Source organism: Urocampus carinirostris, chromosome 16, assembly GCF_059441175.1.
Source record: "Urocampus carinirostris isolate Australia breed hairy pipefish chromosome 16, RoL_Ucar_1.0, whole genome shotgun sequence".
In the NCBI taxonomy this organism is placed as follows: Eukaryota; Metazoa; Chordata; class Actinopteri; order Syngnathiformes; family Syngnathidae; genus Urocampus; species Urocampus carinirostris.
Window position 1 is genome coordinate 309,736 of NC_142364.1, and position 15,070 is coordinate 324,805.

Here is a 15,070-nt window from a genome sequence, read left to right on the forward strand (position 1 = left end):
CAGATCTTGGTTGCTCTTCACTGTCTAGCTCTTTTGTTTGCCGGTTTCACACCGATTTACTGAAGACTGAAGATGGTTACTCTTCGTCAGGATGTTAATTTACATTAATAATGCAATTATGAGTATACATTTGGAATAAAAATCATCAATTAGCTAGAATTTAAGGTTTGTGTACCATTCAGGATTTCTTTTTTCATTTCTGTATTGATGTATGTAAACAATAAACAACTGGTCCCTGTATTTTATTTTTAAGAAAAAAGAATGATCAAAATCAAAACTATATGCGTTTAACCAACAAATATTGGCCAATATCATACAACCGGAGAAGTTCATTTTTTGCTCATTATCCCACTACTGGCGGCCTGCTGCCCCCTCGCGTCTGTTTCTAGGCACTCACATAAGATCGCCGAAATTAAGCTGCAGAATTCAGAGTTCGCTCAACACTAAATCTGGCTCAACAACAAACATTTTTTAAAGCGAGAGCTAACTTTTGTTACCTAAATGAACCGCACAGTATTTGAGATTGTGGGTCGATAGATGCGAGGACATGGACGCTAGAGGGCAGAGCGCAGCCGAGGCGGAGGTTGTGGAATAGAAGAAAAACAATACGTCTTCCGGGTCATGAAAATAAGTTCTAGCGTTGTGTTGGTATTCAAAACAAATTAATGGTTAGTTGTTTTTATTAAAAGACCATTATAAAACGAATTAAGTTGTTGAAACACATTTATTTTGAAATACGCTCAATAAAAATCACCCTTAGAGGGCAGCACACAGCCGAGGCGGATGTTGTGGAATAGAAGAAAAACTAAACGTCTTCCGGGTCATGAAAAGAAGGTCATACTCGCATTGTGTTGGTATTCAAAACAAACAAATTAATGTTGAGTATTTTTACGATAAGACCATTCAAAAACGAATTAAGTTGTCGAAACACAATTATTTTAAAATACACTGCATAAAAATTACCCTCTTTCAGTCGACAAAACGACTCATTTCACCTAAGGTGATATAAGATGTAAAATCCCATTTTTATATTTCAATATTTTACGAAAGGCTTTTCATTTTAAAAGGCCGTTTTTTTCAATTGAATGTTCGTTTTAAGGCCGTTAGTATTAATTGAATGTCCCTTTAGTTAATTGAATTGTGGCGTTTTTCTGCTTCTATTATAACAAACTTTCACCGTAATACACCGGAGGGGGGGGGGGGGGGGATGGTGTAAAGCAGTGCTAGGAATCAAATAGACTGAATCATTTCAAGGCAGTGGGCCTGCGTTTTTCACATTATTGTTTAGTCTTATTTTTTTCTATACTTTAGCTAGCACTTTTCATGGTATTTAAAGTCATATTTTATTAAACAAAAGAGTTTTTTAAAATACTATAGTTTTGGTGGGGACTTGGGTTGAATTCGGGATACCCAAGTGTCCCCTAAAAGGAGCTGGTTACTCCTACGGTGGTGACTAAACCATGACTGCCTGATTGTGTTGGGGACACAGAGAAAATCAGAAAGTTCTTTGTAGGAGAAGTCAATAGTAAAATATAAAGCAACGATACTAAGGCACAATTACACATGATTGAATTGTATATAATTAATCATTAAAAGACAGTGTGTAATATTTAAATTCCCTCCTCGTGGAACAAAAAACTTTCATTCAGTAAAAAAAAAAAACATTGAATGAAATACGAAGCAAACATATCTAGTCTTTTCCCGACTGCCTGCCTGGTGGTGATACGAAGGAGAAGGTGATTTGAGAGGAGTCAGCGGACCAGCATTTGACCTGAAGCATGTGAACGCCTGCATGGACCAGCTGGCAGAGATGGGAAGCTGCGTCGTGGCCATCATAGGCTCTCTCGACTAGTTTACAGGCTGGAGGCGTCGCTGCTGTCATGCACTTTCCGGACACATTTTCATCATGTTACCATCATGTGTCATTGTAATCCTGTGCAGTCCTTTGAGACATTTTTGTGATTAAGGGCGTCATAAATAAATTTGACTTGAATCTGAACTATCATACAAGTCTTAATTTCGATATAAAAAATCATAGGTCAAGTAATGTGTATTTCCTTTACACAATTTATTGAAGTTGGCACCATGCCACCACGCTGTGCACTTGGCAAAACAGTGTCATCTAGTGGTCAAATATCACACACTGAGGCTTTAAAAAGATCAACCTGCAAAACCAGTAAAATTTAATGAAACATTTTCAAAACTAGCACATGTCAGTATATATATATATATATATATATATATATATATATATATACATACATGCATGCATGCTAAAGGAAGTTTAAATAAGCCATACCAACAATGTCAAGAGTACACGAATCTGTTCATTTAGAGATGGCAAAATAGAGCAGGCAAAATATTTTTTACCAGTGTATTTTTTTGTGTGCCATAAGCACGCTCCATCCATTATCTGCATGGCTTATCCTCAGTAGGGTCGCGGGGGTACAGGAGCCCATTCGAGCTATCTTCGGGCAGTGGGTAGGGGACACCCTCAACTGCTTGCCACATAGAGACAGACTCGCTCGCTCATTCACACCTAGGGACAATTTGGACGTGCCAATAAACTTGACATGCATGTTTGTTGGGGGTATGTGGGAGGAAACAGGAGGACCCAGAGGAAACCCACGCAACCACGGGGAGAACATGCAAATTCTTCACAGGAAGGCTCGATCTCATGACCTCAAAACTGTGCCGCAGACGCGCGAACCACTCAGCCGCTGCGCTACTTCCTTAAGCACCCACTCCTGTTAAATTGTTTACCTTAAATTAAGCAGGAAAAAGGCTTCTCACCAGTGTGGGTTCTTGTGTGGTCTTTTAAGACTCGTTTCTGGCTGAATTTTTGACCGCAAATTGAGCATGAAAAAGGTTTCTCGCCTGTGTGGATTCTTGCGTGTGTTTTTAAATGTTCTTTCCGGTGGAATCTTTGACTACAAATTGAGCAGGCAAAAGGCTTCTCACCAATGTGGGTTCTTGTGTGTCTTTTTAAGCTCCCACTCTGGTGAAATCGTTTACTGCAAATAGAGCATGCAAAAGGTTTCTCTCCTGTGTGGATTCTTGTGTGTCTTTTTAAGTTCCCGCTCTGGTTAAAATTTTGACCGCAAATTGAGCAGGAAAAGGGCTTCTCACCGGTGTGGGTTCTTATGTGTGTTTGTAATTTTCCACGATCAAAGAATTTTTCATCGCAAACCGAACACGCAAGAGGCCTTTCACCAGTGTGGTTTCTTGTGTGCCTTTTTAAGAGATTCTTTCCGCTGTATTTTTTACCACAAACAGAGCACGCAAAAGGCTTCTCACCTGTGTGGACTTTAATGTGTTGTTTTAAGCTCCCATTATCAGAGAATTTTTGACCGCAAACTGTGCAGGCATATGGCTTCTCACCAGTGTGGGTTCTTATGTGTTTTTTTAAGCTATGGCTCATGTGAAATTTTTGACTGCAAATAAAGCAGGCAAAAGGTTTCTCACCAGTGTGGAGTCTTGTATGTGTTTTTAAATGTTCTTTCCGGCGGAATCTTTGACCACAAACAGAGCAGTCAAAAGGCTTCTCGCCATCATGGGTTATTGTATGTTGTTTTAAGCTGTCGCTCTGGCTAAATCTTTGACTGCAAATAGAACATGCAAAAGGTTTCTCCCCTGTGTGGATTCTTGTGTGTCTTTTTAAACTCTCGCGATGAGTAAATTTTTGACCGCAAAGAGAGCATGCAAAAGGCTTCTCACCAGTGTGGATTTTTGTGTGTCTCTTTAAGCTCCCGCGCTGGTTAAATTTCTGACCGCAAACTGAGCAGGAAAAAGGCTTCTCGCCAGTGTGGGTTCTCGTGTGGTCTTTTAAGACTCGTTTCTGGCTGAATTTTTGGCCGCAAATCGAGCAGGAAAAAGGCTTCTCCCCTGTGTGAAGTCTTGTGTGTATTATTAATCCTTCTTTTCGGCTGTATTTTTGACCGCAAACTGAGCATGCAAAAGGCATCTCATCATCGTGGGTTCTTGTGTGTGATTTTAAGATGTTCCTCTTGCTGAATCTTTGACCGCAAACCAGACACGGAAAAGGCTTCTCACCAGCGTGAACTACCATATGCAATTTTAAATCACTCTTGAGTGGAAACGTTTTCCCACAATGAGAACATTTGTTTTCACTTTCCGACTCTTCGTCGCCATCGGTGGGCGCAGAGTCGGAGGTGTTGCCGTCATCAGTTTTCACGTCATGACGGGAACTGCTACTTAGATGCTCCTGCCATTTGTTCTCTTCATGTTGACCTTCGACAGTTGAATGGACTCCTGCCACGAGCAATTCAGTGAAATTTTCCTCTTTTTTAACATGAACAGGCTTTTCTTCTTCCTCCTCTTTAACATGAACTGGATGCTCCTCCTCCTCCTCCTTTTTAACATGATCAGGCTTCAAATCCACCTCCTCACTTTTAACACCAGGCCACTCTTGTTCCTGCCACCCAGGACAAAGATATTCTTCACAGACATCTGCAGGACAAAGAACACATTATTGTTATATTATATACCGCAGCCATATCCCCCTAGTGGGAGGTGGCTAGAGTCATTTCTGACTTTTTGGGAGATTGGTACAGAGGAGGGGATTCCCAGCCCCCTCGCTCAACTGAGGAGTTGGGAGTCATTAGGTGACCAAACCTCCCAATTCCAACCCCTAATGCTCAACGCCAAGCAGGGAGGCAACGGGTACCAATGTTTAAGTCTTAGGTATGACTCGGCCGAGGCTTGAACCAGCGACCTCCCAGTCTCTGGGCAGGCGCCATACCCCCAAGGCCACCGAGCTGGTACTAGACAAAGAACACATAGATTTGGGTAGATGTCTAGATAGATAGATGTCTAGATAGATAAATACCAATGTTTACTCACCCAGCAAAAATCGTTTTTGAGAAGTACAGAAAACCCTTCGCTACTTCGCGTTCCGGGTATCACTGGTTCTTATATGCCACGCCCTTCCCTAGACCCCTGTCCCAAGTTCTGACATTTCCCCCTCCAGTGGGAATTTGACTGTCTTGTTGTTTTCCAAATGTTTTTATACAGCACTTTGAGTAGCAATTTTTTGCCTGAAAAGTGCTTTACAGATAAATTTGATTGGCTAGACGGTTACTCTTTTGAGTTCTATAAACGATTCTCGGATCTTTTGGCCCCCTACTAGACATGTAAAAGCAGTCATTTAACGAAGGGACCCTTCCGATTCCATTCAGACAAGCTTCAATATCGTTTATCCATCAGAAAGGCAAGGACCCAGCAGATTGCGCTTCATATTGTCCAATTTGTCTTTAGCTGGTACTTCGTTTGGAAGGCATTATGTGAAAGATGATATCAGATGCCCAAACGGGTTTTAATAAAGGGAAGGCATTATTTCGCCAATGAAAGATGGCTGCTCAACATCAACCGCACTTCCTCAGTCCCGTCTTGATAGATAGAGATAGATAGACAGATAGATAGATAAATAGATGGGTAGATGTCTAGATAGATAGATGTCTAGATAGATAGATGTCTAGATAGATGTCTAGATAGATATATATATATAGATGTCTAGATAGATAGATATATAGATGTCTAGATAGATATATGTCTTGATAGATAGATAGATAGATTTCTAGATAGATGAATAGATGTCTAGATAGATAAATAGATGTCTAGATAGATGAATAGATGTCTAGATAGATAAATAGATGTCTAGATAGATAGATATATATAGATAAATAGATAGATGTCTAGATAGATGTCTAGATAGATCTCTAGATAGATAGATGTCTAGATAGATGTCTAGATAGATAGATGTCTAAATAGATGAATAGATGTCTAGATAGATGAATAGATGTCTAGATAGATAAATAGATGTCTAGATAGATAGATATATAGATAAATAGATAGATGTCTAGATAGATGTCTAGATAGATCTCTAGATGGATAGATGTCTAGATAGATGTCTAGATAGGTAGATGTCTAGATAGATAGATAGATGTCTAGATAGATAGATGTCTAGATAGATGTCTAGATAGATGTCTAGATAATGTCGAGATAGGTGTCTAGATAGATAGATGTCTAGATAGATAGATAGATGGATAGATACTTTATTCATCACTGTAGGGAAATTCACATTTCCAGCAGTATTCTTGTGTTGAAAATAAAAAAATAATAAAGTAAAAGGAATATAATACATACATACCCAATGTAACGTGTTGATAGAGTATTTAAATAGTGCCACATAAAATACACACTGTAATAAAAATAGGGTCATCTGCAAATGTGGGGGTGTGGTTTAATGTGGGCTTTTACTCCCCCGGGCAGAGTTAAAGAGCCTCATGGCATGAGGTAGAAATGATCTCCTCAGTCTGTCCGTGGAACAAGACTGTGACAGCAGTCTGTCGCTGAAGCTGCTCTTCCGTTTGGAGATAATGCTGTGTAGTGGATGTGATGAATTGTCCATGATTGACCGCAGCTTTTTCAGTGCCCGTCTCTCAGCTACTGTTGTCAGGCTGCCCAGCTCTGTGCCCACAACAGAGCTCGCTTTCCTCACCAATTTATTAAGACGGAGGTTGTGGTCTCTCTTGACGTAGAAAAGGCCTTCAACAGGGTAGAGTGGACATACCCATTTTTCTTTACACCGCTTTCGTTTTAGGACTGGTTTCCACTCTTGGGTTAAATAACTTTATTCTCTCCCATGCGCCTCTGAGCAGTCTCAACAGTTCCCTCTATTTCGTGGTACTACGCGGGGTTGTCCATTGTCTCCGTTGCTGTTCACAGTCGCTATCGAACACTTTGGGTGTGGATTCAAAGGATGGTTTGGACACATGGAGAGGATGGATGAGGAGCAAATGTTGAAGAGGATCTACAGAGCAGAAGTCAATGGAAGGAGAGCAAGAGGAAGGCCGCGACTGACGTGGATGGATGGTGTTATGAGTGCACTGCAGGAAAGAAGTCTAAATCTAGAGGAAGCTAGAGCTCTTGTTGGTGATAGGAATATATATAAGTACCAGGGTAAAACGATCATTTTTATAGTCTGTGTCCTACCTGCTGGAGAGAGCGGTAGGGAGTTTCATCTCTGTTCGTCCGACCTTACAGACCGTACAGAAGAACGACTACACTCCGGTATCTCGTACTATCAAGAGCAATCTTGAAAGGTATTCGATTATGCGACATCTCCCTGGCCAACTAAATAACTGGGAAAAATTCTCTTTTAGAAATATTTAGCTTGTTTTCAGAAATGTCACCAAATGATACTAATAGATTGAGAATATTTGGGATGCTAGGGAGGGGATCACAAATATAAATGAGCAGATCATCCGCATACCAAGAGAGGCAATGTTCTACCCCCGCCCTTTTTATGCCTTTGAATCCTATTCATATCTATCTATCTATCTATCCACCTTGGTCATTTCCCTCAAGAGGGGTGACCAACAGCAAGACAAACACTTAGACAAAAACAAAGAAAAGAAAAAGTAGCAAAAAACTTGACCATGGCCAACCCAAATGCCCAAACACCCACACAAGTTAAGCATCTCGGCACCCAAGTCGGTCATGCTTTCGTCCCTCCAGATGAAACGGGACACCAGAAAGCGGCCGTGTCACTCGGGTCAGGGTACACAACACACTCTTCTGTTCGACAGCAGGGCCCGACAGCTTTCGCCGGTTTACCCCTGCCGCATCATACGGGTGCCCGCCTATCCCTTAGAAGGCGTCCATACATCCCACTATCCTTTTACAACACCTCTCCACTCATTCCTATCACCAACAAGAGCTCTAGCTTCCATTATATTTAGACCTCTTTCCTGCAGTGCACTCATGCCATGGGAGGTGAGAGAATTCTCCCACCGTGGTCCGGTGCATGTCGTAAGAGGCGACAAAAGTGGAGGGAGCGAGGGGATTGGGGATCCTCTCCTCTCTATCTCTACTCCCTAAGAGACAGCAAGGCAAAAAAAGAGGGACGGGAGACAGAAAGGTCTCGCAAACCCTAGTTATAGGGTCACTAAATGTGAGAGGATGTGAAAGTAAAGCGACTGAGTGGAAGAAAGAGGAGATTGGAAGGATGGTGACTAAAAGGAAGGTTGATGTGTTAGCCTTGAGTGAAACAAAGATGAAAGGAAAGGGTGAATTACAGCTTGGAGTTATGTATGGTAGAAAGTCTGGAGTTACGGGTGGACATGCTAGAGAATGGGTGGCTGTGCTTGTGAGTGAGAAAGCAAAGAAAAAGCTGGTGGAGTGAAAAGAGATATCTAGCATTCTATGCTCTTCCCCCTGAGATCCAATCTGCAACCTCAGTGGAAATGTTTAAATCTAAGCTTAAAACTCACTTCTACTCCATAGCATATGAATAACCTACTCTTCTCGTCGGCTGAAAAATAGTCTGTGTAATAATCTGTGAAGCCCTTTGAGACTCTTTGTGATTTAGGGCTATACAAATAAAAATGACTTGACTTCAAACAGCATTTTTTTTTACTTTTGACGAATTAAAAAAAAAAAACACACGGGCAGCAGGGCGGCGCAGTGGTTAGCGCATGTGAGGCACAGTTCTGAGGTCATGAGATCGAACCTCCTGTGTGGAGTTTGCATGTTCTCCCCGTGCTTGCGTGGGTTTCCTCCGGGCACTCCGGTTTCCTCCGACATTCCAAAAACATGCGTATCAGGTTAATTGCCCGGTCGAAATTGCCCTCAGGTGTGAATGAGCGAGCGAATTGTCCGTCTCTGTGTCCCCTGCCCACTGCCCGCAGATATCTGGGATGGGCTCCAGCACCCCCGCGACCCTACTGAGGATAAGCAGTGCAGATAATGGATGGACAGATGGATGAAAAACACACCAAAAGTCCGTTTTTAACAAGGATAAACTTTTTTTATAAAGGCCAATCATAAAACGCATCATCTGTGAAAAACACAGGAACCATTATGTAATATAGGAATCATTATGTAATAATAGTCACCCACAGTGACTCAGTCGAAGATTTAGGTGTCATATTTGACCCTGATCTGTCCTTTCAAACACACGTGAAGAATATTACTAGAACAGCTTTTTTCCATCTTCGGGAAATTGCTAAAATTCCCTATGCTGTCTCAGTCGGATGCAGAGATTATAATTCACGCGTTTGTTACTTCCCGTCTTGATTACTGTAATGCACTACTCTCCGGTCTCCCGAAGTCCAACTTCAAGAGCCTTCAGCTGGTAAAAAAAATGCTGCAGCGAGGATTCTAACTAAGACAAGAAAGTTTGATCACATGACTCCCATTTTAGCTAACCCGCATTGGCTCCCTGTTAGCTTAAGATGTGATTTTAAGGTTCTGTTGATAGTATACAAAATCATGCATGGACTTGCTGCCTCATATCTGTCAGATTTAATTTCCCCCTATGTTCCGGTCCGAAGCCTTCGCTCTGAAAAGGCTGGTCTACTAATGATCCCAAGAGCCAAGAAGAGATCGGCAGGTTGGAGAGAGTTTTCCATTCGGGCCCCGGTGCTGTGAAATGCTCTTCCCCTGAGATTCGATCTGCAACCTCAGTGGAACTGTTTAAATCTAGGCTTAAAACGCACTTCACTTCTATAGCATATGAATAACCTATATTTTATGTTGACAATATCTGTGTATTATTATCCCTCATGTAGGTTTTGGATCAGGGGATGGTGTCATAATCGTCTGTAGGTTGCAATAGTCTTTGATCTGTGCAACCCTTTGAGACTTTTTGATTAAGAGCGTCACAAAAAATCATTACTTGACTTGAGGTTTTTGAGGTTTTCCTTACCCTCATGTAGGTTTTAGATCAGGGGAGGGTCTCATAATAGTCTGTGGTTTGTATTAATCTGTGGTCCGTGCAACCCTTTGAGACTCTTTGTGATTAAGGGCGTCAAAAATAAACATGACTTGACTAGTACATCCATAGATCTACAAAACATATGTATTTATTCTCTAAAAACGTTTAATAAACTCAACACATTTAAAGTAAACAATACCGAATCAAAGGAAAAATGCACATTGACCAATCAAAAGAGGGGAAAAAACCCTCTGGAAGAGAACCGCCTCTCTATTGGTTGGGAGCTGTTGCGAATGACACAAATCACTACTAGCTTATCTGATTTATTAGCTCACTATCAACCTAGCTGAGGTCTGACTGAGGTTATTCAATGACCTAAAGATGAAACTTGGGTTTCAATTTTTGACTGCAATATTTACTCCACGTTTGTAAACAAATATATTTTAACAATAAATACAATTGCAACCCCTTAGATCCCTGCCGCCGCCATTTTAGTGCACAAAGGAAACATAAGGGGAACCGTTATGTCGATTAAACCACTATCTTCTTTATTATTAAATTACTCTTGCAGTTTGTTTAGCCGCAAAATGGATTTATGTTTGGTCCAGATGAGCGTATAGTTTTTTTCGTTTGATACTTGGATCTCCCCTTTAGTAGCAGCTACATTAAGAAAATGGAATATAGATGGAACATATATCATGCAGAATACTTTAGTAGCAAAAAAATAAGATTTCAAAGATGTTATAGGAACTAAAATGACCAACCTGCTCTTGTCAAAACAACTCGAAGCTCCTTGTGAACGGTGTCCGACCTTCGATCTTCTCGCTCGGTCTCCTCTTCCTCTAATATTTCCTCTTTGATCTCTTCTTCCCCTCTTGTACACATTGTCGCCATTTTTGAAACAATCACTTCATTTTTAGCAAAAGAAATTGAGTTGTTTTTTTCCTAAAGGTGGGCAGGAACAATCACAGACTCGAACGGTGTCCCCTGCAAAATCCTCCCCCCTCGCGTGAACGCGCTTTCGGTATCCCTCTGTAGTTGGATCCCAAAACAAAAAAAATAATAGGTTCAAAGTGCGTCTTACTTTGCAAACAGTATGGGCAGGGAAGTCAGATTTTAAATGAAAAAAAAAACCCCTCATTTGTTTACAACGCGGGATCCAATGAAACCAGAGTTTTATTCACATACCTGCCAAGCTCCAGGGCTCCATGCCCTTCCAAACCGTCGTCTTTTCCCTTACAAAATAAAAATAATATTACACCATATTTTTTTTCAAACGTTTTTATTTATGTTGTTTAACATGTTATATTGTACATGTTTTTCGTTATATCATTCTGTATGTAACCGCAGTGTACCTGTCCCACCAAAGATCCACATTCACGCTGGACTGGATGATGAGGTTTTTATGACAGTTACTGCAGATGAAATGAGTCACAACATTAGCTTCTCTGCTGGCTTTGATCTCGTTAGCAGCTCGCTCTGTAGACTGCCCAAAAGCATATCATAGATCTTACTTTTCAATTTACATAAAATACATTTTAGAATATCACAATACATCCATTTTAACAAGACACTTTTAACAAGAGATCGTATAGTGTTTTTTTAACGTTTACAATTAATTCAACATATTTTTCTTTAGTCTGAATTTTAACCAACATCATCCTTTTTTATATATATGAGAAAATAGAAATAATAACAATAATGAGTATAAAAACAGATACAATTTACCTGCAGATGAAATGAGTCACAACATTAGCTTCTCTGCTGGCTTTGATCTCTTTGATCTCTATAAGGGGAATTAACATTTTACCACAACAGAAACAAAACGAAAATAAATCCAAACAGCTTGACAACATCAATCACATTACTGTGCATGTTGAGAGATTTGTCAGCTGTGGTTATAATGTTTAAAATTAACTTTTTTTGTGGAGCACCAAAAGATGTGTCTTACCGTTGTCAGCTCGTTCTGTAGACTGCCAACAAAACCCCGCCTTCCGGTCACATGTCAAAAGCCAAAACAAATTCTACCCCATACCAACAGGTGGCACTGTTGGACTCATCATTGCAGGACACTTACCAAAAACTATACACTTATTTCAGCAGGAATTTTAATACAACAAAAGTTATTATTACACCCGTTACATGTACATATTCTTAATAATAAAATAAAAAATAAAATAAGAAAAAAAATCAGGAACAATTTTTATCAGCGTAACTAAAATATCCTTTAATAACACTTTAAATTTAAATTTGTAAATAAAGACATTTTTGGGAGGAAAAAAATTTGTAGGCATTTCTATTTTGTAAACCAAATTACAATATCACCCATTGATGCTTGTATTTTAAATTTGAATGAATGAATAAATGAATACTTTATTTCGAACATCAAAACAAAAACAAAACAAAAACAATAACTCAACAACAAAATAATGTTTTATTGTTTTAATAAGCTTATTATATACAGGGTTGGGTAGGGTTACTTTAACTTGATTACTTTCAATTACTTTTGGATTACAGTAATCCCTCGGATATCGCGGTTGATGGGGACCAAAACCACCCGCGAAAAGTGAAAATCTGCGAAGTAGTGACGCCCCTTCAAAAATGCTTTTAAAAAAAAATAATAATAATAAAATGAAATTATTATTATTATTGTTTTATTTTTTCAGACCCGCGAAGCTCTGAACCCGCAAACTTGGAACCGCGAAGTAGCGTGGTTCCACTGTACTCCAATACCAAATATGCTAATTAAAGACAAAAGAAACTAAATATGAATAAAATGATGTCTCACAACACGTGGTAAGCTTTCTCTCCTGGCTTTGATCTCTTTGATCTCCGGCAAAACTAACGTAAAATGCCACAGAAACAAAATGAAAAGAAATCCAAACAGCTTGCCAACATCATTTTTGCCGTTCCATGTATTCTGTTACTCCCTTTACTTTAGTAATTTTATTCATATTTAGTTTCTATTGTCTTTTATCAGCATATTTGGTATTGGAGTAATCCAAAAGTAATTGAAAGTAATCAAGTTAAAGTAGCCTACCCAACCCTGATTATACAGAATACGATCGCTTTTGTCGGAAGCGCAGAAGGATGCACGTTCACGCAAGGGGGGAGGATTTTGCAGGGGAGTCGAAATTAGGCACTACAGCGGCAGACGCATGCGCACAGTAGCATCAAACGCTCCCTTTGTTTGCAACGAAATTAAACGATACCGAGATAGAGGCTACTGCGGCGATCTCGTTTCACTTGATTGATTTGCCGTTTTGTGATAGTCGGTGTATACCGAATATTATACACATACATAATTGACAAATTTGCGTTTTTCCGTACAGATTTTCTTGTACGTCGTACACATCTTAAAATGCATAATAAACGTATTTTGTACGGCAAAAACGTAGTGGTTGACAGGTATGTATTTATGTAGTAATCTTGTTGTATTTTGAAAGTAGATTTTTGTTGTTGTATATTTGTAGTATTTTCGTAGTCTTTTTTATTATTACAGTAGTTTTATGATTAGAATATTTTTGTCGTATTACTATAGTATATTCTTTTTAGTATTTTTGTACTATCTTTGTCGTATTTTGTAGTATTTCCATAGAAGAATGTTTGTTGTATATCTGTAGTATTTTTGTAGTACAGTGTTGCTGTAGTTTTATTTTTGTAGTATTTTTGAGATATTTCCATAGGAGATTTGCAGTATTACTTTTGTAAACCTCTTGTAGCAGTATTTTTGTAGTAGTATTTTTCTTGTAGTTTTTATCTTACAGTATTATGTATTTGTTTTTTTAGTATTTCAGTAGAAGTATAATTGATGTATATTTCCAAAGCAGTATTTTAGTAGTATTTTTGTAGAATTGTTGTAGTATTAGTATAGTAGTAATTTTGTCATATTTCTTAATATTACTGTAGTTTTATTTTGTAGTATTTTTGTGATATTTCCATAGGAGAATTTGCAGTTTTACTGTTGTAAACCTCTTGTAGTAGTATTTTTGTATTAATATTTCTCTCGTAGTTTTTTATCTTGTGGTATTATGTATTTATGTTTTTTTTCAGTAGAAGTATAATTGATGTATATTTCCAAAGCAGTATTTTAGTAGTATTTTTGTAGAATGGTTGTAGTATTCCCATAGTAGTAATTTTGTCATATTTCTTAATATTTTTGTAATATTACTGTAGTTGTCTTTTTGTCGTATTTTTGGAGTAAATCATTCTGTAGTAGTATTTTGTATTATTGTATTACTGTAGTAGTATTTTTGTAGTAATTCTATTCTACTTTCATAATGAAAGCAAAATAGTTTATGAGGTCCCTGTTTTCCAGCACTATATTTGTTGTTTAAATTTGTAGGTATCGTGTAGTAGTTTTGGTGTGTGTGTGAATGGGTAAGTGTGAAGCACATTGTAAAGCGCTTTGGGAAGTCTTCATTGACTTGAAAAGCACTAAAGAAATGCAGACAATTTACCGTTTACATTAAATAAAGGCTTCTCGTGTACATCTCGTTGTGATCGTGGATATTATGGTGACGTTTGCATAGGACCGTGCTTCATCGTTTGAAGAAACTCATTATATAGAATAAGACAGTGCGCGTTCACACGACGGGGGGAAGAATTAGCAGTCGGGCTGACAGTAGAAGTAGGCGGAGCTACAACTCAACTACTTCCGGTCCCAAAAGAAACCCGTTTAATAATATTAAATTTCTAATACAGTACATTTTTGAGAAGGCGATTTTGTTGGCCGTTTCTAATAGTTGTAACACTGATAATCAAATTCCAACCTTAACCTTGTAGAAAAGCGCTTCCCTGTGGATTAATGCTGTACTGCAGACCTTGTTTAGTTTAGCTCTTTTGTGAGCCAACACCGATTTACTGAAGACTGAAGGATGTTACTCTTCGCGAGGATGTCAATTTACACTAATAATGTATTTATTGACATACATGTGGAATCAAATTAACAAATAACAATAATTTAAGGTGCGTGTACCAATCGTTTTCATTTTGGTCTGAAGTGGGCATACCTTAATTGGGCTTGACCGGAAATAAAGGCGGACTGATGTGGGTATACCTTATTTGGGCATGAAAGGAAGTGGGCAGGACAATATGACCTACTTAATTCCAATTGGTTGTGACTGCCGGAACAGGCGGAACTTGTTGGCTTTTGCTGCTTTCAAGTGGCCGTAACGAAAGGGGCTACCTGACCGACTTAAATCCGATCATTTGATGGACCAATTTGACACAAGTGGTCTCGTATTTAGAAGAAGAAGTTCAAGTATCTTGGGGTTTTGTTCACAAGTGAGGGTAGGATGGAACGGGAGATCGACAGACGGGTCGGTGCAG

At 39.1% G+C, this 15,070-nt stretch overlaps 2 protein-coding genes across 2 annotated transcripts in view; both read right to left on the reverse strand.

The window, feature by feature from the left end:
- LOC148349910 (uncharacterized) overlaps positions 1-10,731 on the reverse strand; it is a 46,907-nt gene extending 36,176 nt beyond the window's left edge. The window contains exon 1 of the mRNA XM_088355475.1: positions 10,504-10,731. Within this exon, the coding sequence (XP_088211601.1) occupies positions 10,504-10,633 (130 nt within the window). The 5' untranslated portion in view covers positions 10,634-10,731. The remainder of the gene's footprint in view (positions 1-10,503) is intronic.
- Positions 1,260-7,523, reverse strand: LOC148349915 (uncharacterized). Its single transcript, XM_088319953.1, has 2 exons — positions 7,490-7,523; positions 1,260-4,470 (listed from the first exon to the last, which is right to left on the reverse strand). The coding sequence occupies exons 1-2, from the start codon at positions 7,521-7,523 to the stop codon at positions 2,765-2,767; spliced, it is 1,740 nt and encodes a 579-aa protein (XP_088176079.1). The 3' UTR covers positions 1,260-2,764.
- Positions 10,732-15,070: the final 4,339 nt, after the last annotated feature.